The 23,849-nt window shown below is 31.5% G+C and overlaps 1 protein-coding gene across 1 annotated transcript; it reads right to left on the bottom strand.

Annotated features, from left to right (window-relative positions):
• Positions 1–373: 373 nt before the first annotated feature.
• LOC105635708 (bifunctional riboflavin kinase/FMN phosphatase) lies at positions 374–23,187 on the bottom strand. Its single transcript, XM_020679945.3, has 10 exons — positions 23,044–23,187; positions 22,459–22,648; positions 21,187–21,317; positions 8,956–9,025; positions 8,626–8,691; positions 7,165–7,316; positions 6,987–7,064; positions 6,284–6,432; positions 1,130–1,222; positions 374–566 (listed from the first exon to the last, which is right to left on the bottom strand). The coding sequence occupies exons 1-10, from the start codon at positions 23,177–23,179 to the stop codon at positions 474–476; spliced, it is 1,158 nt and encodes a 385-aa protein (XP_020535604.1). The 5' UTR covers positions 23,180–23,187; the 3' UTR covers positions 374–473.
• Positions 23,188–23,849: the final 662 nt, after the last annotated feature.

A 23,849-nucleotide genomic window follows, 5' to 3' on the forward strand; every position in this document is an offset into this window, starting at 1 on the left:
AAAATCCTAGCTATTCAACCTGTTTCTAATTCTTATAAAATTGCCAAAAACGTGGTTGTGCTTTGATACCATGTCATAATTTAGAGATTGGTATGAGAAATAATTCCGTCTATCTCTTGCGTTTCAATGAGATTATATACATCATTTTTATACACAGGCATCTAATTCTAAATGGCAATTTCTCATAAAAAAATTAGCCAAAAAAATTATAGTTCAACATGCACTATATCATGAAGAATAACAATCATAGCACGTCGACAAGTAGTACCAATATTCTTTAAACCAAAAAGTATGAATATTTATATAATATAAAGACTATTAATGTAATTTTAAAAAGAAAAATGAAAATTCAGAGAAATATAATACATTATAATAAAATACGAAATAGTGATTCTCCTTTAAATTATTGATTATAATTGTATAATTAAAATGTATAGCACAAGCAGGATTATTCACTTTTGTCAAGTATTCTTTTATAAGGCAGGAAGAACACATGGAAGAAGGTTGATGAAGATGGGCTTATCCAATGAACAGCTTGCAATAGACATGTCCTCTTCATCTACTTCCTGTACCGATTTATTACTATTTAGATATATAAGGACTACAAATGAAAATACCAATCAAACATTTTCCTCAATTTGTCAAAAGGGTTTAAGTTTTTCTTTTTGATATTAGACAACTTAGTTTTTCTTCAAAAAGAAAAATCACTGTATTTATAAATTTTAATAATTTTTTATTCTTTAATCGGTATAAATGAATTTGAACTACAATTTATTTAAAGGTTGTAAAATTAGCTTTATAATTATATTGCATAGCGTAAATATAAATTTTATGGCGAATGATTTATGTTATTCAATATTATAATTAAATTTCATTATTTTATTAAAATTAAGTGGTGTTAATTTTCTTAATCTTTTATTTAGTAATAAATATATAATTGATTTTTATTTGAATTTATATTAAATAATTAATTTTCTTAATTAAATTAATTCAATTATATTTACTTTTAATAATATATTTAGCATTTAAAATTAAAATTAATTTATGAATTTAGAATCAATCCCTCGTAACATTGCATTAAATGAGATGGGAATCAATTATGAGAACTTTCAATTGAAAATGTCATTACCTTGCTATCCAATTTCCGGATGTAGCCAACAAGTACCAATTGCATTTGCTCATCACAAACGTCATCGTTTTTCTCATCAATTGTGCATATTTGCTGCAAAAACATCACCAAGTTCAAAAGGGAGTATAAGTTATACAATTCACACTAAAAACAGAAGATTACACTAATCCCTGCATTGTAACAGCAAAATTTTATATGGTAAATTACTATTTTAGTCCATATAGTTTGGTGAAATCCATAGGTCAAGATCTCTATTTTTTCATAAGCAAATTGAATGGTCCTTCTATTTTGTTAGGTGCAACTAAATAGTCCTATTAATTTTTCCCTTAAATTGTGGTGAATTGTCAATTTTACTCTTCACAAAACTTTGAATTTTCTTTTATATTATATACCACCACCAAGTGAAACTCTAAAAGGAGTGTATTGGATTAAGACTCTATTAGATTTTGTAACACCCACTGTCCGATCCTGTAGAACTAGATATTCTGTGCCAGAGGCACGTACTCATCCATTTCATTTTCCCTTTTAAATTCTTTTAATTCATATATTTATTTTAACATACAATAAAATACTACCATATATTATTAATTTTTACTTTAACAAATACACACTATTAGACAATAAATAATAGTGTTTAAATTAGTTTGTGGCATCCTAGGTTTAGCAAGGCATTGTCCACTTTGGGCCGAACCAACTGAGGCCAGCAGGGTTTTGTTCCTAGGCTAGAACCAACCCATAGCCCAAAAGGGCTTTTGCTAGTCTAAGACTTGCTCATTCTTATATACTTCATTTATAACTTGTGCTTAGCCGATGCGGAATTCACCTAGGGTGTCATTGTAGACGCTTTTTGCTCAAAAGGGCCCAGTGATGATAACCATTTTGCAAAAAATTGAATCGGGACATCCGATCGCTTCTGGTTCTCGGACCGATGGTCTGTGGCTAAGATAATTGAGTTGTTTGACCGTTTTTTATGTTTCGGGTTGCCAGGTGTTTCGTAGCGAAAGCGAGCTTGGAAAGCGCCTAAAGTCCACCCGATATGCGTCCCGGTGCACTGTCCCGTTTTGCGTGCCACCAGGACAAAAAAATTGGCCCGGCCCGATTTCGAGGTCCACCAGTGGCACTTGCCACCTAAGCCCTAAAACAAGGCCACATTTTCCTCATTTGCCTATAAATAGAGCATTGAGAAATGTGAAGGGAGGTTTTTTCTGTTGCTAAGAGGGGAAACTCTACCATTTTGAAAACTCTACCTTTCAAATCCAAGAAAAACGTATTTTCACTTGGATTCAAGATTTCTATTCAGTCATTTTTTAGAAAAACGCCCCTAATTTAGTGATCAGAGACCCATAAACACTCATATTAAACTTAAACTCAAATTTGTTGATTCAAGAGAATAACTTTTGGGTTTCTTGATTTTCTTTCCCAAAAATCTTTGAAATCTTTCAAAACAAGGTAACCTTTGAGAGACTTTAACTTTTCTCCATCTTTTTCGTGCTTTTGGTATCTTAAAAACACCATCTTTTCATGGTTGGGAGAGAAATTTATGACCGACCAGTAGGCTTCTAACTGCATTAGAAGTGGCGCACGCCACTAAGTAGTGGCTCCACGCCACTACGTGTGGCGCACGACACTTCATTCCCAATCATAAAGCCTTTAAATCTTTGCTTTGAGTCTTCTGATCAGGGTAAGATTCGCACGCCACTACATGTGGCGCACGGACCTTCATTTCAAAGGACTAGAATGTAAAAATTAATAAAATCACCCTGATTCAGAGCTTCTTTGAGTCAAGCACAGAGCAATCTTGCATTGAATCATAAAAATGACTCATTTTGGAGTAAATAAACACACAAACAACAAGAAATGGATAGTGATGTGTATATTTGTTCATCATTCATGACGAATATCAAGACCTTGATCTCTAATCTTGTTTAAACCTTTAAATTAAATGTTTTTAATTTATTGTCCTTTATTTTTTATGCATTCTAAATTCCAGTACTTTATTTTTATGCATTTTACATTAATGTTCTTAGTTATTGTTAGTCTAACCCATTTAACCTTAGAACATCTTACCATTAACAGTCATCAATTTGAATATTGTGATTGAGTGTTGTTGACATTTAGTTTCTGTGGATGACTATATTATGTTTGTGTTTATTAATTTGAGTTCTTAATGTCCTTATTTATTGAGCTTAATATGAAGAACCTAAATGGATCCTATTATTGCATATTTGTAATAGTTAGTGGGTTGGATAATTACTTGGGGAATTAAATGGGTAGATTGTACATTTAGGAGGTTGGTTGTAATTCTTTTCTTCTTTTTCCTTTCTTTGGATGTTTTAATTTATGTTGTATGTATTAGATAATGTGCATATTTGTCATGATTTCCAAAATGCATAAAAATGTTTTACATCTTAACTAGAGTAAATCATATTATTAACTATTGTGAATGAATGGACAACGAAGGAGGCTCGTTTCTAACTGGGCAGTTCAGGTGCCTATCATCTTCCCGACACCGTACCAAATTCCCTTACTCAATCTCTTTTCCCTAAAGAGGGTAGCTACTCCAAACCAAAACTCTTATCAAAGTAAGAGCCATTTTTTATCACTTTCTAAAAGAATCATTTTTTCCGAGGATTAATGAATGGGTCTAATAAGAGAAAACCGATTTGACAAAATAAAATGAACCAAGTCTGTTTCATTCCTTTGCAAGAAAACCAATCATCCTCAGCCACATCCACTCTCCCTCAGGGACTCTGCGTCCTTGTTGAGGTTTACCCACCATCAGCTAGAGGACAAGGCTTGGCTCTGATACCAAGTCTACCATCAGCTAGAGGACAAGGCTTGGCTCTGATACCAAGTCTACCATTAGCTAGAGGGACAAGGCTTGGCTCTGATACCAAGTCTGTGGCATCCCAGGCTTAGTAAAATATTTTCCACTTTGGGGCCAAACGAACTCATACCTAAAAGGCCTCTTACTAGTCTAAAGCTTGCCCATTCTTATGTATTATACTTACACCTTGTGTTTAGCCGATGTGGAATTCGCCTAGATTGTCACAGATTTTAAAAGATTGTAAAATTTCAATTGTATTCAATCTAGATTTTTTTAGAGTCTATTAAAATTTTATGGTATTCAATCCAAACTCTTATAAAATCCATAAAAATTTAATGGTATTCAATTATGACTTTTAAAAGTCCATACAAATTTGATGGTATTCAAAAAATTGCTGATTCGAAACAATTTTATAAAATTATTGATTTCATTGGATTTTAAAGTGCCAGGTAGGAACAAAAGAGTATTCACAAATCCATCCTCCAATCCAAAAATTTTAAAAAATTTTTTAAATCTGACATAGTCTTGAATCTAATACACCCTTTAATAAGGATGGAAGCAAAGTCTTTAATCTAATACACCCTTTAATAAGGATGGAAGCAAAGTGAATACTCGCGAATTTTAAACGACCTGTATAGGTATCCATTTAAAATTTTATTACTTGTATTCGTTCTAAACCCGTTTAAATATCCATTTAAGTATCCATATTTGAACCCATTTATATTTTTACTATCATCATCTATCCAAAACTCATTGAAAGTTTCTCCTAAACGAGTAAGGTATTCGCAAATCTTAAACTATCCAAATATAAACTTATTTAAAGTACATTTTTACTAATAATGGATAGGGTACCCGTAGATACCCACTACTGAACCTGTTTAATATAATGGTTAATGGGTAGCGGATATCCAAAGATTTCTACATTTACCCTACCCATATAAGTTACGGGTAATAATTTCACTATTTATTTTCGACCACATCGTGACTGTTCTAGAAGCATAGGATGACCACTGACGACACTAGCAATTGCAGGCCTTTCACTGTTGGCAGCAGTAAGGTTTTAAATAAAGAAAAAAAAAGCTTTTGGAGAAGATGACACATTTTGCTTTTTGATCCCTCATTATTTTTCAATGTTTCAATTTGGCCCCAAAACCTTTTAATTTGTTCAATTAAGTTCTGAAATTTATTTTAATTGGATGTATAAAAAGCATTATAATTTCACCAAAGTCAATTAAAATCTATAAAAGAAATCTCACCATTTCATAAAACTCTATGTAGAATTCTAATGAAAATATTTCAATTCCGTCAAATTCAATAATTTTTTAAAAATCTAATACAATCCTAATTTAATACACCCCTAAGTCTTTTTCTTTTCTCGTAAACGCCTTCCATCCTAGTTTATAAATAAAAACTCATTAAAACTAACAAGCCATTTATATATTTAGATTAGCTTGTTAGATAAAACTAGACAATAAAATTAGATTATTTCCCTCTAGGATAAAGCTGGACAAGTATTTTATTTGACTTTTTTTGTTGACAAAATATTTTTATAATTTTACTCCTTCCATCCATAAATATATATCAATTTATGATTTTTGCCTGATGATAAAAAAAATTAATAGATTCTTCGAAACTATAATAAAAGATTTATTAATTTGACTAAAAGGTAATTTTGAAACATTGTAATATGTTTAGTATACATAAGGGTAAAATTAAAAGAAGTTCATTAATATCAATAAAGTGTTAGTTGAGGTGGTAAACGACATCAACTCCGAAATAGTGAGAACACAAGTTCGATCACCGAGAAGTGCACTTTGCTGGGAGAGCAAAAGAGCTTTCCCCTCTACCTCCCAAGAGGGATTACACCTCCCGAAGTTCATTAATTACTCCTTGATATTTCCAAAGAGACAAATATTTGTGGATAAAAAAACTAATCTAGAATAATATATATTTTGTATTAGATATGAAATATTTATTTATTTATTTTGCTCAGAAAAAAATATATTTGCACAATTTTTTTTTTTTCAATAATTGATAAACAAAAATATATTTAAAATTACAAAATAATGTTTTGCATCAGCATTGGAAAAAATAAAACTAAAACCCGTATTTCTTTGTCTATTAATTATTAATGAAGCTATGTATGTTTTAAGTTCCGAATTATTAAATTGGCCAAAGTAGTTAGGATATGACACGATTATGCTAAAATTGAAAATGTCGAGAGGTTTGGAATTTGATCATTAGGCTGTATTTGAACTAGTCCAAACACAATCAGACAGATTTCAAATGGTAGAAATTTAGTGAAACTGAAAAGATTGGTTACTCACAATATTCCTCTTAGCACTACATGAACAGTGATCCCCTCCAATACCAACCAGAACCTTTAAGATCCCATGCACGCCACTTTGAGTCCAACCAAAGTATAGCCCAGAAACTTGGCAAGGAAGACCTGATTCGCCACCACCTGCCATTGTACCTGTAATTTAATTTCTTTCAGTGACATAGAACATAATACAAGTAGAGATGAACATTCGATCGGTTGAATTCCAAACCTATATATATATATATACTATGATCCACGAAACTCCTAGTCATATGCATTACCTTGAAAACGTTTCTCTGTATCCGTTTTCCCGTATAAAATATTATTTTTTCTGCGCAAAATTATATTTTAAATGTTGTTTTCCCGTGTCGTTTCCACATTCTTTGTTTCCATGCAACATAGTGTATATATAACCAACTAAACTGAATTTTCTGTAGAACTAAATTGAAGTTCAGTTCGGTTCTCAGTTTTGACTTACTTTTTGGTTATATCAGTTTGGCTTCAGGGTTGTTTCAGAATAAAACGAAACTGAGGGAAAAAAAATTGATTTTTGGTTTCACTGATTATTGTCCAGCCCTAAATAGAAGGACTATGAAGATCCAAAAACTAAATTTTGGTGCAAATTTCACATACCTATCAACCATACAAAGATAATTCATTTTACTTGTACCAATGATGAATGTTTGCACCAGCTCAAGTAAATATACCTGTGACTTCACTGATTGAACCATTTTTATATAAAATGCTCAAGTAAATTGGTTCAATTGGCAGTGCACTATCAACCCCTGCAGTAACATACGTTAATAATAGTCAAATAGCAACCCAACAAGACTAAAGCAAAAATAAATAATTAAATAAATAAAATGTGTGAAGATATATATATACAATCATCAAATGGTGGAAGACCCCATATCTCCGGCTGAAACTCTAGAAGTGAATGAAGGACGCTATCTGCCAACAAAGAACAATCAGCTTCACTTTGAGATGGAACAGCCACTACCTTCATTTTGGCAGCCTTAGCAGCTTTAACACCAACCCTGTTGAAATGTACAGTAACAATTCATCTCATTTCAACTGATGCATCTAAAACTCGATCTTCTTACTAATTCAACTTATTTCGTGCATGCCTCGTTAAATTATTTCTAATTGCATACTATTTTTTTGATATAATCAGGACGTATAATCTCTCTCAGGCCCTAGAGCATAAAGGTTATTGACCCTTGCAGGAAACCATTAAACAATCATCAAAATAATACTTGTGGCAATTGTTGAGAAATGGAAAGCAGAGAATTCGCAGAAAAACAGCAAATAGACACAAAACTTGTGTAATTTTAAGCCTACAACTTTCACCGAGTTCTCTAGTATTCATATAGATATAACTACAAGAAGGAAATTACAATTGCAATGACAGCCATGACTAAACATCTCGGCTTTTACCCCATAACTAAACCATGCTTACTTTACCTAAACAGTCGAACTTAATTCATACCTGTTACATAACATGGCAGAATTACAGCAAGTTTTGTAAATGAAAACAAAATATAAAAAACACTGGAGAGTACCTAAGTAAATTCTCAAACTTCAAAAGTGCTACTAGGCATTTTATAAAATCAAATTCAACCATTAATCACTCAGTGCTCATATTCAAAATGGTTTGAACGCAAAATCTATTATAAACACAGACAAGGACATTTTCAATTAACTTTTTAGAATTTGCAATATTTAACTAGACATAACAAGCATAGGTAGCACTGATCAGAAGATACTGCCAAGAAATACAGACCATAAAATTAGAAACTAAATAGGAAAATTTTAAAAGCAAAATTCATTTTTCTAGCTGTCTTTCTCTTTTATTTTCCTATTCATTTCATAGAGGACACAGGTAATAGCCTAGTAAATATGAAAGAAGAAAAAAAAAAAAAAAAAAGCAAAATATAAAAACCACCTGTCAAAGGCAAATATAAATTAATCCATTGATAAATAAAAGAGGTTAAGAATATACACATGATTGCAAGATTTAGTTGTTTCTGGCAATATCTTTTCTTAAATATATGCCTAATTTCCTTGTTGTGACATAGTAGTGGACACCCTAAATGTTAGAATTAAATTAGATTTACCAACAACAGAAGTAATGCAATGTGTGCAGTCCTCCAAAGCATGATTTCTCAAGCTTGTTGCATCACCTTATGATGAAAGCTCCATTAAAACTTAACTAAAGTGTACCCGAACAATGCTTACGTTTTAGGTTGTATTTTGCATTTTTTAAATTTTATTCGTAACTTCACTGAGAGTTTTAACGTAAATGCTTATGTTAGAAAACAAGATTTGGAATGTCGATTAACTTACAGTGAGTCTTCAATCACCAGGCACTTTGCAGCATCTACACCCATTCTCCTTGCAGCCTCGATGAATCTGTAAATAGTTAGAGATTCAAGAATTGGGACAAAATCTATTAAATAGAATTTCTAATAAACAAAGCATAAAGTAAGCAAATTAATAAGTCGTGCAAGAAGCTTTTGTATACAAAAGGGAACATAAGCATCAGTACATAAATACCATTGTAATGCGATGGTTCCTAATGGAACATGGGATTATCAACTGGAAGGTTCCTTTTCTAGGCAACCAAAAACTATGCACTAGAATAACTTGACATTAGAAAAGAAAAACAAAACTTACATATCTGGAGAAGGCTTCCCCGATTTGACCTGGTTACTTCCAAGAATTGTTGAAAAATAATATTTCCAACCTACATGAGCAATTTAGAAGAATAGCAAACACATCAAGAAAGCAAAGAAAACACTTTCTAGTGAGTAAATATATAACATATACTTGCATGAAGTGAATAAGATTATAGTAAAGCTCATGAAAAGAAACAAGAAAAAGAAAATAGACATAGTCAGCCGTAATGGAACCTCATGTAATATAATCAAATGCTTCTTTTAGTGCAATCTTCATTCTTTAATAATAGATAGTACTTTTCTTTTTAGGTTTTAATTATTCGCGCCTGGGAGTCCCACGTGTTGGGATTATAACTGATCCCGAGTGGGACCCGTGGAAAAATACCGGTGGTAAAAGTAAAATAAAATTACTATTACCACATATACCTCCAATAATTTCGTATTGGATATTGACAATCGAATCCACCAGAAATAATAACCACGGTAAAAATTAAATAATTACCGTAAATGCCAGATGAAAAATAAGAACACCGAGATTTACATGGTACACCCTTCAACTGTATGGGCTACGTCCACGGGACAAAAACTCCGAATAATTCTTCTACTAAAAATAGTAGGTACAAAAAGAGATTACAAAAATAGTGGTACTCTAAGTGTTTAACAAAAAAACACCCCAAAATTACAATCCTCACTATTTTCTCTCTTTTCCAATTTTAGGAACCTTTTTCTAAAATTTTCTACACTCAATTGTGTATTCCTATTCTATATGTTTTTGTACGTTTAAGTTGAAGAAAACTTCTCCTATTTATAGAAGAAGTGGATGCGTTAATCAATGCGTCTGCGCAATTAACGCATCCATTTTCATTTTTGTAGGTGAGCTTTCTTTGAACTTTTAAACAACACATGTTTTTCTCCTTTTTTTTTCTTCATTCAAATGTGTGTGGGTCCCACACATTTGAATCTCCTTCTCCATTTTTTGTTTCTTTCTTTCTTTGCCCAACAAACAAAAAACGTGTTTATTTTCTTTTTCTTTTTCAAATGTGTGTGGGTCCCACATGTTGGAGGGATCCTACAACAATTCTCCCCCTCTCGACTACATGGTGGGACTCTCCATTCGTGCCGCTTTGACACACAGTTCGAACTTCTCCTTCGGAACGACCTTTGTCAATATATCCACAGCATTTCTGTTTGTGTGGATTTTCCGCAACTGGAACTGCTTCTCTTCAATGACAGATCTAAGCCAATGATATCTTACATCAATGTGTTTCGTTCATGCATGATACATAGTATTTTTGCTCAAGTCTAACGCACTTTGACTATCACAATAAACTATATATTCTTCCTGCTGCACACCCAATTCTTGAAAGAATCTCTTTAACCAAAGCATTTCATTTCCTGCTTCCGTTGCTGCAACGTACTCTGCTTCAGTCATTGATAATGAAACACATTTTTGTAATCTCGATTGCCATGAAATAGCTCCTCCTGAGAATGTAAATAGGTAGCCTGATGTAGATTTTCTTTCATCAAGATCACCGGCCATATCTGCATCTGTGTAACCAATAAGTGCAGCATTTTCACCTCCAAAAGTTAAACATAACTTTGAAGTTCCTCTCAGGTATCTGAAGATCCACTTCACTGCTTCCCAATGTGTCTTCTGGGGAATTGACAAAAATCGACTCACAACGCCAACTGCATAAGCGATATCTAGTCTTGTACACACCATTGCGTACATCAAACTTCCAACCGCTGAAGAATATGGAACATTTGACATATCTCCTTTTTCTTTCTCTGTTGATGGGTAGGATTTCTTATTCAACTTGAAGTGAGCGGCAAGCGGAGTGCTAACTGGTTTAGCATTCTTCATATTGAACCTCTCTAGAACTCGTTCAATATATTTTTCCTGTGACAACCATAACCTGCAGGACTTTCTGTCTCGAATAATCTCCATTCCGAGAATTCGCCTTGCCGATCCCAAATCCTTCATGTCAAATGCTTTTGACAAATCACTTTTTAACCTGCTAATCATGTGTGCATCTGGTTCAACGATTAGCATATCATCAACATATAAGAGAAGGATGATAAATTTACCATCAGGGAATTTTTGGACATATACACAAGGATCTGCATCTGTCCTTTTGTATCCTTGATTCACTATGAAAGAATCAAACTTTTTATACCATTGTCATGGTGATTGTTTCAACCCGTACAAGCTCTTCTTCAAGCGACAAAACTATGTCCTCTTTTTCTTTGACCTTGAATCCTTCTGGTTGTTCCATATAGATTTCTTCCTCTAGATCCCCATGCAAGAATGCGGTCTTTACATCAAGCTACTCCAACTCAAGATTCAAATTGGCTACAAGACCTAGCACAACTCAAATAGAACTCATTTGCACAACTGGTGAAAAAATCTCATCAAAGTCAATACCTTTCTTTTGAGTAAAGCCTTTGACGACCAATCGAGCTTTGTATCTTACTAGGTTGCCATCATCTTTCTTCAGTATGTACACCCATTTGTTCTTGAGTGTTCTCTTCCCTTTTGGAAGTTTCACCAGCTCATACATGTCATTCTTTTTCAAAGAATTCATCTCTTCTTGCATGGCCTTTTTCCAGCAATCTCTGTCTTTGCAAGATTGCACATCTTGGAAGCTCTCTGGCTCCCCCTCATCAGTAATCAAAATGTAATCAGAACTAGGGTACCTTGTAGATGGTTGGTGCTCTCTGGTTGACCTTTTTAACTGAGGTTCAACTCCTTCTGGTGTAATGGAGTTCTCTGGCTCCCCCTGCTCAACACTATCTGCATCACTGTTATCATCTACAATTGTCTCTTGATCCCCTACGACTGGCTCTTCTTCTTCTTCTTCTTGTTCTGATTCTGGCATTCCTCCTCCTGTGGCATCATCTGTAGGAATGCTTCCTGGTGTAATATCAACAACACCATCACTTGTGGATTCTTCACAAGTTGTATCTGCCACAATCTCATTCTCGTGGAATACTAAGTCTTGGCTCCGGACAACTTTCTTTTTCACTGGATCCCACAACCTGTAGCCAAACTCTTCGTCTCCATAACCAATAAAAGTGCAAGGAACTGACTTGTCATCAAGCTTTGATCTCTGCTCCTTCGGAACATGCATGAATGCCTTGCAGCCAAATACCCTCAGATGAGAGTATGAAATATTTCTACCTGTCCAGACCTTCTCTGGGATATCAGAATCCAGAGGTGCTGAAGGTAGTCAGTTGATTAGGTAGATAGCAGTATTGACAGCTTCTCCCCAAAATGGCTTAGGTAAGTTGGCCATTTTGAGCATAGATCTGACTCTTTCAATAATGGTGCGATTCATCCGTTCAGCAACGTCGTTGTGTTGAGGTGTACCAGGAACTGTCTTTTCATGCCTGATACCGTGCTGACTACAATAATCTCTACACTTCTTAGAGATAAACTCACCACCATTATCCGTGCGCAAACACTTTAATGCTACTCTAGTCTCCCTTTCCATGGTTGCATGGAATTGCTGAAAGTGCTTGAATACTTGGTCTTTTGTGCGCAACAAATATATCCATGTCTTCCGTGAGAAATCATCAATGAAGGTAAGAAAATACCTACTTCCTCCAAATGATTCTACCTCCATGGGACCACATACGTCAGAGTGTACCAACTCCAACTTGTTGTCTCTCCGTCTAGAGCTTTTCAAAAATGAGACACGATGTTGCTTCCCAAATAAACAATAATCACAAGGGTTTATTTTACCTTTGGCTAATGGTATGAGGGACTTCTTAGCCAACATATTCAACCCTTTCTCACTAACGTGCGCCAGCTGCCTATGCCACAAATTTGGTGAAGCATCATCTGCAATTGTATTCAGTTGACCCGCACATATTATTGTGTGCGTCTTGTACAGTGAGCAATATAATTTTCCTCTTGCTACCACCAAAGACCCTTTGGTGAGTTTCCAATTACCGTCACCTGTATGATGGTGATAGCCTTCCTTGTCCAGTACACTCATAGACAACAGGTTCAACCGAAGATCGGGAATATGTCTCACATTTTTAAGTGTTAATGTGCACCCGACACTTGTCTTTATACAGATATCACCGATTCCCACCACTTGCAAGACACTATTATTTCCCATTTTAATAGTGTCAAAGTCTCCTACTTTATAAGTGTAAAAGTATTCCCTTTTGGGAACACAATGGTATGAAGCACCGGAGTCTACTATCCACTCGGTATCTGCATCTCCAATATGACAGCAATCTGCATCATGAGTGACTAAAGTCACCTCACCATCTTCTCCTGAGACTGTAGCAGATGTAATTCTGTCATTCTCTTGTCTTCGGTTTGCATGCTCCTGTTTGAGTAAGTGACAATTTCTTTTGAGATGACCCTCCTTACCGCAATGGTAACATTTTCTCATCTCTCTGGACTTGGATCTACCACCTGACTTTACATGCCTTGGACCTATGCCTTGGACCTCTACTCTTGCTCCGGCCCCTATTCTCTGTGACAAGGGCTTGTGAACTGGTACTGGCAACATCTCTTCTTCGTAGTTCTTCATTAAGTAGTCCATTCTTTACCATAGACATCGTTACCACACCATTTGGAGCTGAGTTACTCAATGATACCATAAGAGTATCCCAGCTATCCGGTAGAGATCCCAACAGTAGGCATGCTTGCATCTCGTCTTCTAAGGACATACCGCTAACTGCTAACTCAGTTACGAGTCCTTTAAAATCGTTCAGGTGTTGTGTAATTGATCGTCCCTCTGACAGCTTCAAGTTCATGACTTTACGCATCATGAGACTTTTCCTTGAGCATTCGTAGCCTCGTACATATTCTCTAATTTCTTCCAGAGAACTTGGGGATCTTTTTCATTTCTTACATGGTTGTACAGGCTAGCATCTATCCATTGGCGTATTGTACCCAATGTCTGCTTTTTTAATTTCTCCCACTGCTTTGTTTCATTTCTTCTGGCTTTGCACTATCTCCTTCAATTGGATCGTACAGATCTTTGCAATTGAGGTAGTCCTCCATTCTGGATTTCCACATTGAATAATTCGAATCTGCCAATTTGATCATTGCCCCATCGTTTGCCATGTCGAATTCTGTATCTGACAAAAATTCACTATTCACGAAATTCACTATTCACGTGAATAGTAACTTTGACAGAATTTACCAACCAAAGGCTCTAATACCAGTTGTTGGGATTATAAATGATCCCGAGTGGAGCCCGCGGAAAAATACCGGTGGTAAAAGTAAAATAAAATTACTATTACCACATATACCTCCAATAATTTCGTATTGGATATTGACGATCGAATCCACCAGAAATAATAACCACGGTAAAAGTTAAATAATTACCGTAAATGCCAGATGAAAAATAAGAACACCGAGATTTACGTGGTTCACCCTTCAATTGTATGGGCTACGTCCACGGGACAAAAACTCTGAATAATTCTTCTACTAAAAATAGTAGGTACAAAAAGAGATTACAAAAATCGTGGTACTCTAAGTGTTTAACAAAAAACACCCCAAAATTACAATCCTCACTATTTTCTCTCTTTCCCAATTTTAGGAACCCTTTCCTAAAATTTTCTACACTCAATTGTGTATTCCTATTCTATATGTTTTTGTATGTTTAAGTTGAAGAAAACTTCTCCTATTTATAGGAGAAGTGGATGCGTTAATCAATGCGTCTGCGCAATTAACGCATCCATTTTCATTTTTGTAGGTGAGCTTTCTTTGAACTTTTAAACAACACGTATTTTTCTCTTTTTTTTTTTTCTTCATTCAAACGTGTGTGGGTCCCATACGTTTGAATCTCCTTCTCCATTTTTTTTTCTTTCTTTCTTTGCCCAACAAACAAAAAACGTGTTTATTTTCTTTTTCTTTTTCAAATGTGTGTGGGTCCCACATGTTGGAGGGATCCCACAACACTACGAAGATGGACTTCATATCCAGACAGTAACTATCAAGATGTCGAGATTAAGGACATTTGGTATTGAACTAGTAATCAATCAAAAAGAAAAAATCATATCTCTACAAGACGCAAGATACATATTGATGGAAATCAACGATGGAAGTTGAGAAAAACTAGTTCCCAAAAGTTACCGATCCAGCGACCTAACAGTTTTCGATGATAGGAGGCTACAAATTCCTGCCTTCTTTTTGCGAATGTACACAAAAAGGAAAAAAATGCCCTTCTTTTGCCGCCCAAATTGCTATCTTTCAGTTGAGGATTTTAAATCTGTCAAATATGCCGATGGAATTTTCATTACTACCAACGGATGGAGCAGAGATGTCGGTAAATGTTAGGTCTATATTCCCCAGCAGCTCTTTCTTTCTCATTTTATTCTTCTTTCTCCCCTCCGTCGCTACCAAAAATCAAAGCCGCTGTCCGATCGTTTTCGGTTTGGAGGTCGTCTCTTCTTCGCCGGTTCCGAGTTTTTTTTTCTACTTCGCTGGTCTTCCAGTACCCCATGTCGTTTAATTAAAATTCTAGATCAGTTGTTTACAGGAGCCTATGTCGTTTTGAATTGGTTGTTATTATGCTTTTTTTTTTTCAGTTTGTGAGCGTTTTCCTTCGTTTAATTAAGGAAAATTAATTATTTAGTTCCTGAGGTATAACGAAATTATCAAAATAATCTTTTCATTTTGGACAAATATTCAGAGTGTCCCTCGCGTTTGCTTCCATCGTTTTAAATAGTCCCTCCACCCATTTTTTCGGTTAAGTCATAAGGAAAGGACAGTGAGAGGTGAGAGAGAACTTTCAAAATGACTGAGTTACCTTTTGATCAAACGTAATTCCAAAACTTTCATTTGAATTCATAAAAAATGTCCTTCAAATCATATGTCAGGCCCCTCAACTAGCTTACCATAGCTTGCTCTTCTTTGTCCGTGTAACTAATATAAAAAGTTGATGAGAAAACAAAGCAAATGCATTAATCTCCAAATTACAGACTCATGGATGCTCTGTTCAACCCTAAAAAAAATAGAACATTCAAATCTATAAATGATAGTAGCACATACAGTAGAATTAACAAGATATAGGTGAAGCAGAAAATGAAAAACTTAAACTAGATACAAATCAGAGTCCAAAAATCAAAGCTTTAGACAAAAAAAAGTCGAAAATACAAGATCTGAGCGCTGAACCAAACTGAAACTCAGCCTTTGAGATAAAATAGAGTAAAGTAATGACAACCCATGAAAGAAACCATTCAGATCCACAAAATAAATAGCTAAAGAAGCTCAAGAATTAAGAAGACTTCAGAGAGGCACGAACTCCAATGAACGGTCAACGCCGGTGAATTCGATGTCACCGGTGTGTAGCGCAAGGAGCAGCGATGACTTTGGGAACGGGCTGGAGGTGAAGATGGAGGTGAAGGTGGAGGTGGAGATGGAGATAGAGACAGAGGCAGAGGCGGTGGCGATGGTGATGGTGATGGAAGAGTTTGCAGATTTTGGTGACTTTGAAGATGGTGATGGCGAGGGTGGCGATGTAATGGCAGAAGCGGCGATGGTGGAGGCAGTGCAGGCGAATATGGCGGGGAGGGAGAGAAGGTACGTAGCTTTCATATTGCCCTGACTATTTTAGTCATTTTCTTATGTCTTAACGGAAAAAATTTTCAAAATTAGACAGAAAAACTACTCAGAATCACGTAAGCAAACACGAGGGACACGCTGAATATTTATTCAAAATGAAAACATTATTTAGATAATTTCGTCGTATATGAAGGACTAAATAATTAATTTCCCTTTAATTAAAAAGTAAAAGAGAGAATTAAACAAAACTAGCTAGAAACTCTACCAGTAAACACTAACAGCTATACTATGACCATCATAACTAAGCAAAAGGCAATAAATTAGGAGGAGGATCTTTAAGAACTTAAACTCAATAAGGTAGAGAAGAAGCCTCCTTAGATAACCAATCAGCACATTTATTAATTTCTCTGTAAATATGAGCAACCTTCTTAATATAACCAATTGATTTTACCAACACAAATGATCTTTTTTTTTTTCTCTACAAATGATATTTCCAAACAAAGCACACCAAAAATTATATAATTAAGACTTAAATTGTAAATAAAAAATAGATTCACTTTTAATCTAGGGCTCGATCGATTAATCAGAGAGATTAGATTAATAATAAGGACAATCTCTATTATTATTTTAATATTTTAAATTCTTTCTTTTATTGATGATAAGTAATATTTAAAAATGAATTATTTGAAATATGAACTTTTGTTTTTTAAAAAAATTAGAATATAATTATTATTATGGTTGGATTTTAATATAAATTTTAAAATAATTATAAAATCTAAAATAAAGCTACTATCAATTTATTTGACTCCTAAACTATTAGAAATTGTAGCATTTTTTATCAAAATGGAATATAAAAAATAATTATGTTCTATTTAAAAAAAAACATTCATGTATCAAAAAATTAATTTTTAAATATTATTTATTATCAATTAAAGAAACAATATAAAAATATTAAAAATAATAATAGAAATTGTCCATACTATTAACCCAAATTCCTTCACTCACATAAATGTATTAAGTTAATCCAAGTCTAAAGTAAAAAATGAATCTATTTTTTATTTACAATTTAAGTCCTAATTATAATTTAAGGTATTATTGCAATAAAATGTCAAAGTTCAAGGTGAAATTGGTATAAAGTCAAATTGAAATGAAATTGCAACAGAAGGTTTAAATTCATGGTGAAATTGACATAAAGGCCAAATTGAAGTGAAATTGCAACAAAACCTAAAGTTGAGAGTGAAACAATATATTAAGCCATTTATTTTTATATTTCTTAACTGTATTTTCTTTTCCCTATTTCTCTTTTATTCCATAACAAGTATAAAAAGTATGCAAGAGTAAGTGACAAAAACATAATGAAATATTATAAACTATTCTATAAATATTGTTTATATGGTTTGATTTAATAGTATTATACTCTTATATAAATAATATAAAAAGAGTATTTATACTATAGTATTTATGCATAATATTAAATTAAACAAAATAATAGAATAAGTACATATTTACTTTGCATACTCCATGGAAGAAATATTATGCATAACAATTGTTATTTGACTAATATTTTTTTTTTTGAACATCTAAAATTAATTTATAAATATTTATGCAAATTATCACATAATCAAAAGTTACAATTTAGCACATTTTAAGAGATATTATGAAAATAACCTCACATGGTTTGTTTATCTATATATACACGAAAGAAAAATTAAATTATTTAAAATCTCACCTTCTGTTTTAACTTTAATATAAAGTTATTTTTCATAAGACTCAAATAAATACAATAAAATACAATTAATATGGTTCCATTTATATAATTTTTTGGACACATGGGTTTATTAAATATTATAAAAGGAGATAAATTTTAAGTCAAACATTATTAGTTTTCTCAATTTAAAATGTTATATTAAAGATAATGACATGTACATAATACAATTTTAATTGTATAAATACATGCTAAAAATTTTGAATAAAATAAATAAAAATTTATAATTATTTATTAGAATTTTAAATAATTTATTTTGGGTAAATGAATTTGATATATTAGATAATTATTTATTTTGAAAAAAAATTATAGTTGTATTGAAAATAATATTTAAATTCACACCATTAAATAATTACTTTTATATCTATTAACAGGAAAGAAAAGGTGGATATTAAATAAAAAATAAATATGCTATTTTTATAGATTTTAACTACTTTTGATATATTGAAAAAAAAAATGGAAAACCTCTACTTTTGATAACTTATTTCTAAGTCACTTCGTTTAGTTTAGATCAAATGGTTTATATTTATCTATCCTAAATTTAATGGTGGAAAAGAATTCTACATCAACAATATGTTTGGAACAAATGAATCATAGATGAAGAATTCATTTATAAATGAATTCCAAGTAGAATTTATTTATAAATGAATTTATCATATTTGGTATGTTTAATTTAAAATGAGGAGTTCAATTGAATTCTACGAAACTATATTTGGAATAAACTCTTAAATAAAAATTCATTTGTCTTTATTTTCTAAAATACCATTGACATAATAATTTAACAAAAACAAATAACAAACACCAATTATATTTATTATATACAATATCATAAGTTGCTTTTTACTAAGATATAAATAATAAATTTCATATAAATAAATACACTCACATTCCACCCTAATTAATTAATTAATTATATAAATATAATATATAAAATAATTAATAACATTCATCATAATAGTTATCTTTAATTTGTATAAAATGTCTCCGTTCAAAACCTAAAATGTGTAAAATGTCTTCTTCATTTAACTAATATATATACATATATATATATATATATATATATATATATATATATATATATATATATATATATATATATATATATCCATCCATCCCGAAGAAAAAAAACTCTAGAAAGCTGACTTGGCATTCTATCGTTTGAGCTTTACTTTTTATTTTTTTTATAAATTTTCTTATTTTTTAATAACTTTTGAATATTTTTTTTCTTTTACAAATTTAATCTAATCTAATATTCAGTAAGCAGATAAAATCTAAATTAATTCAATTTTGAAATCTAAATTAAATTTAATTTTGAAATCTAATATTATCCTTTATTATCAATCAATTATTCTCCTTTTCATTTTTGTTTCTCCATGTATAGACTATATGTGTTTAATTCTCTGTATTCAGGTGCTCATGCTTTTTACTTCTTTCTTGTTTTTTTAAGCCATTGAGGGATGTCGAGTGATTGATATTATACCTCCAGCTGAGAATTAACTAAATATGCAAAGAACTTCATGAGAAAATTTTAACTTTTGAGTGACTGTTTAATTCAACTGGTGTTTTAAAACTCATTGTACCAAGATTTCATAAAAGAATCAACCATTAGATTTTTATTTTTTTTATCTCTTATAATATTAATTTCTACAATTGGTAGAATTATTGTGGAATTGCATATTTTATATTTTAGACACTATTCTAGATTTTTAAATAAGTAAAAAGAATTTTAAAATTGACGTTGTAGAAGGAAAGGGTAGTTTTGTCACAAAAAATTGGAGTGTTTAGTTTTGTGAAATTCATTTGAAAATTTCACTTATTTTTGTGAGATTTAAGGTAGTTATGTTCAATTCCTGGATTTAAATTCTTGGAATTGAAATTTATACTTTTTTTTTATTCCAAACACAAAAATATAGATTTCTAAATGCATTCCATAAAATTTTATGAAATTCATATATTTTAAACAAGGGATAATACATATATATATATATATATATATATATATATATATATATATATATATATATATATATAAAATTTTTTATTTTCTTATAAAAGATTGATATTATTAGAGGTATAAAGCCTAAAATTGATGAAAATCATAAATGTTCAGATGCCGCTTTGGCTAATCATAAAAGTCCTGAGGTGTGATTTTGGATAGCAATATGATATGAGGATTATGAACGTTAATTGAAATTCAAAATACATGATTTAAATTACATGCTATCTATGAATATAAATTCGGTATTGATGTGTAAATCCATAAATAATTGTTAAGAATTCTATGTGAACTAAATAATAAATCCATAACGGGCATATGAGGGTGGCAAGTTAACTAATTGGTTAGTACTAATCTTTTAGTATTGTTTGACCCAAGTGTAAGTATTGCTCATATCACACATTTTCATCTTATGAATCCTAACCTCTTATTTAATTTACCTTTACCCTTTTAATTTGTAATAACAATGTGTTAATACATGAATATATTTTATAGAAATTTGAGAATAAATATTAAATTGTATGAATGATGAATAAATGACTTGGATATACTACAAAGCGATTGATTCTGAAATTAATGCATGTATCTTAAATTACTTTAATACTTCAATTTATAAAATTATACCTGTTGAATACTTAATTTATAAAAATTATACTTATTACACACTTATTGAATGATTAAAAAAATGTGAAATCATATTTGAATAAATTATATCAAAAAAAGCATTAAAGTATCGCATTTATAAATTTTTAGGTAGAAATTGAAAATTGAGTAAAATTATATTTAATAGGTACAGTTTTACAAATCAAAGTATTTAATAAAAATAATTTTAATAGTTAAGGATTTAAGAGTCAATTGAGAATGCAATTAGTTTCTTTTTTTGTTTTTTTTTTTTTTTTCCGGTGGAAGTTCAAACAAGTAAAAGAAATATAACCTTGTTGATGAGAGATTTTGGCATCTATATTTTCTGTGGAGGAGTTCGAAGCAAGAGCAATTGGCACTCCATTTTTCCACAGATGTTTGATAAGACGATTAGCACCTGGTAAAGCTCTAGCATGTGACCACCTATCAGATTGAAGAATATATATATATAAGATTACAACAAAATGCTGCAAAAGCTATATCTTTAAGTAAATTTTTAAATTTTGAAGGTGCTTTAATTTTCAGTTTCTCAAAGAATATGCTATATATATATATTTTATTTCCAAAGCTATACAAAGCAGAAGCAGTTTTATTTTGATTCAGAAACTATTAACATAACTGGTAGCTAATTTTGGATAAAACGTGGTGGAATTCACAAAAAAAAAAAAAAAAAAAATTATATTTTTATATTTACTTGATTGTGATAAGTTTATATAAAGAACTGCATATATAAATATGTTGGTCGTATTAAAAAGATTAATTTATTTAAGTCCACCAAAAAAACTGTCTCCATCATTAGATATTACAATTAAAATAGAAGCCCTCAAATTTACGTTTTACTGAATTCTTAATTTTTTAATAAAAAATTTTACAAAACTTAAAAGCTCTCTTCCTTCCAAAAACTTAAAAGTTCTCTTTTCTTCTTTCTCTTATGACCACCAGTGAGCTCTTACCGGTAATTACCCTATTTCCTGTTTTGTATCTTTTTAATAGACATGAGTTACTGTTATTCAAATATTGAGATTTATTATTGCCATATCTTGAGATTTTGTTCTTAGATCTAGTTCTGAGTTATAGTTATCTGTTTTATTATGGTGATTTTATTTAGGGTATTTTGTTATTTAGATAATTATGCAGAAAAAAGTATAGATTTTCTCTTTAATAGAGGAAGAAATTTAGAAGTGATCAGATCGGACTTGTAGGAAAACTATGAAGTCAAACAATTGCCACGAATAGCCATTAAGTAGAGCAAGCGATTGCATATGCAACAAATATTATATTATGTCAACTCGATCATATACTTCAAATTAAGATTGAGTTTTTTATTTCTTGTATAAGTGATTTATTATTAGACTTTTTATATAAAAATATAGAAACATAATGATTGGTATCCTATATCAGTATACAGTTTCCTCTTAATGAAATTTCTAACTTGATTTCTTCTTAAAAACAAATAATTTACCGAACACCTAACATTTATTATATATCAAACTATCAAAAAGTTAAAATACTCAAACATATATAAATAACTAAAATTGAATAATAATACCAATAACAAACATACCTGTGACGATACATGGGCATGATTTCATGGATGAATTGGTCAGGTGTTAGAGGCAGACCATAATCCTTAACAATGGCAACTGCCGAGTCCTGCAGAGTCATCCCCAACCTCTTACTTTCTTCCCTTTCCTTGTCCAGTTCTTTCCCATACTTGGCCAAAAATTCTTTCAGAACACCCTTTGTAGCACTCTCTTCACATTAACAAAATAATAAAAATAATAAAAATATTAAGATCTTATATAGAGAAAAAAAATTAGAGATCATCATTCCCTCGGTTCAATTCAAATTAAATTGAACGTAGTACAAATCAAATCTTTAAAGCCTATTTTGAATCAAACCGAACCGAATCAATTTGATTCAGTTTGATTTTTGTGTTAAATCAAGTTCATTTTTAGCATTTTTATTAAATTGAATCAAATCAAAAAATTTCAAATTCTATTACAATCAAAACTGATTTGACTTTCTTAGAAATCTTATGAACCAAATTGATCGGTTCGATTGGATTCAGTCAGTTTTACCAAAAACTGCTCTGTCCTAGAGAAAAGAACCTAATAAAAATGAAAATAAAAATGGACTAGAAGAAAACCTGTATCCAAAAGGGTTCCATCCAAATCAAGAATGACAGCATAAACTTTGCTCTCTCCATTGCAGGACTCCGAGTTGGACAATGTCTCCATTGAAGCTGGAATCAGAGCTCCAAATGGTAATGGCTGGATACCCATACGCAACTATAAATAGCGATAATGGAAAAGAAGGATCGATATCCATACGCAAGTGAAAGGAAGAACCAAAAGAATTATGCCCGTTAGCGTAGAAAAGCGATTTGGTGCATGCAATTTGACTATTTGAGTTTTGCATTTGTCGGAGGATATACTCGAGCATTTTAGTAATGGGGCTGAGCATATTTTCATAAAATGGAACCATTTTTTTTATTCGAATTAATTTTTTTGTCCAGTTCAGTTTTTATAAAATAAAAAAAAGCTTAATCTTATAATTCAAACTGATTTAATTAAAAAATCTAAGTTAACACCCAAAAATTGAATTTTGGTTTAATTCAATTTTGTTCTTGATTGGGTTCAATTATGAAAATTTCGTTCATTTAACTTTTGTCTATGTTGAATATTGAATGAGTTTGTCAATATTATGAAAACATTCAATTAATGCAGGCATGAGTTTATGGAGTCGGATGGTTTAATCGAATTCGATAGGATTCAATAAAATTTTATATATAATATTTTTAAATATATTTTTAAAATGCAAATAAAAATATAAAATTTACAAAATAATAAAAATAAAAAATGATTAAATTTAATATTAAACAAAAGAAACCAATTAATTCACTTGCATCTGCATATAAACCAATATCCTTAAGATCGAATTATTGAGCAACTT

This window comes from Jatropha curcas, chromosome 4, assembly GCF_041381405.1.
Source record: "Jatropha curcas cultivar XTBG-Jc1 chromosome 4, XTBG_Jcur_1.0, whole genome shotgun sequence".
NCBI classification, from domain to species: domain Eukaryota; kingdom Viridiplantae; phylum Streptophyta; class Magnoliopsida; order Malpighiales; family Euphorbiaceae; genus Jatropha; species Jatropha curcas.

What these genes read in the sequence shown, in the direction of transcription:
- LOC105635708 (XM_020679945.3), bottom strand. Translation starts at nt 23,179, where the DNA reads ATGGGTATCCAGCCATTACCATTTGGAGCTCTGATTCCAGCTTCAATG. An exon ending in TGGAACCCTTTTGGATACAG is followed by an intron (nt 22,649 to 23,043) that starts GTTTTCTTCTAG and finishes GTTAATGTGAAG; the next exon opens with AGAGTGCTACAAAGGGTGTT. An exon ending in TTCAATCAGTGAAGTCACAG is followed by an intron (nt 6,433 to 6,986) that starts GTATATTTACTT and finishes ATTAAATTACAG; the next exon opens with GTACAATGGCAGGTGGTGGC.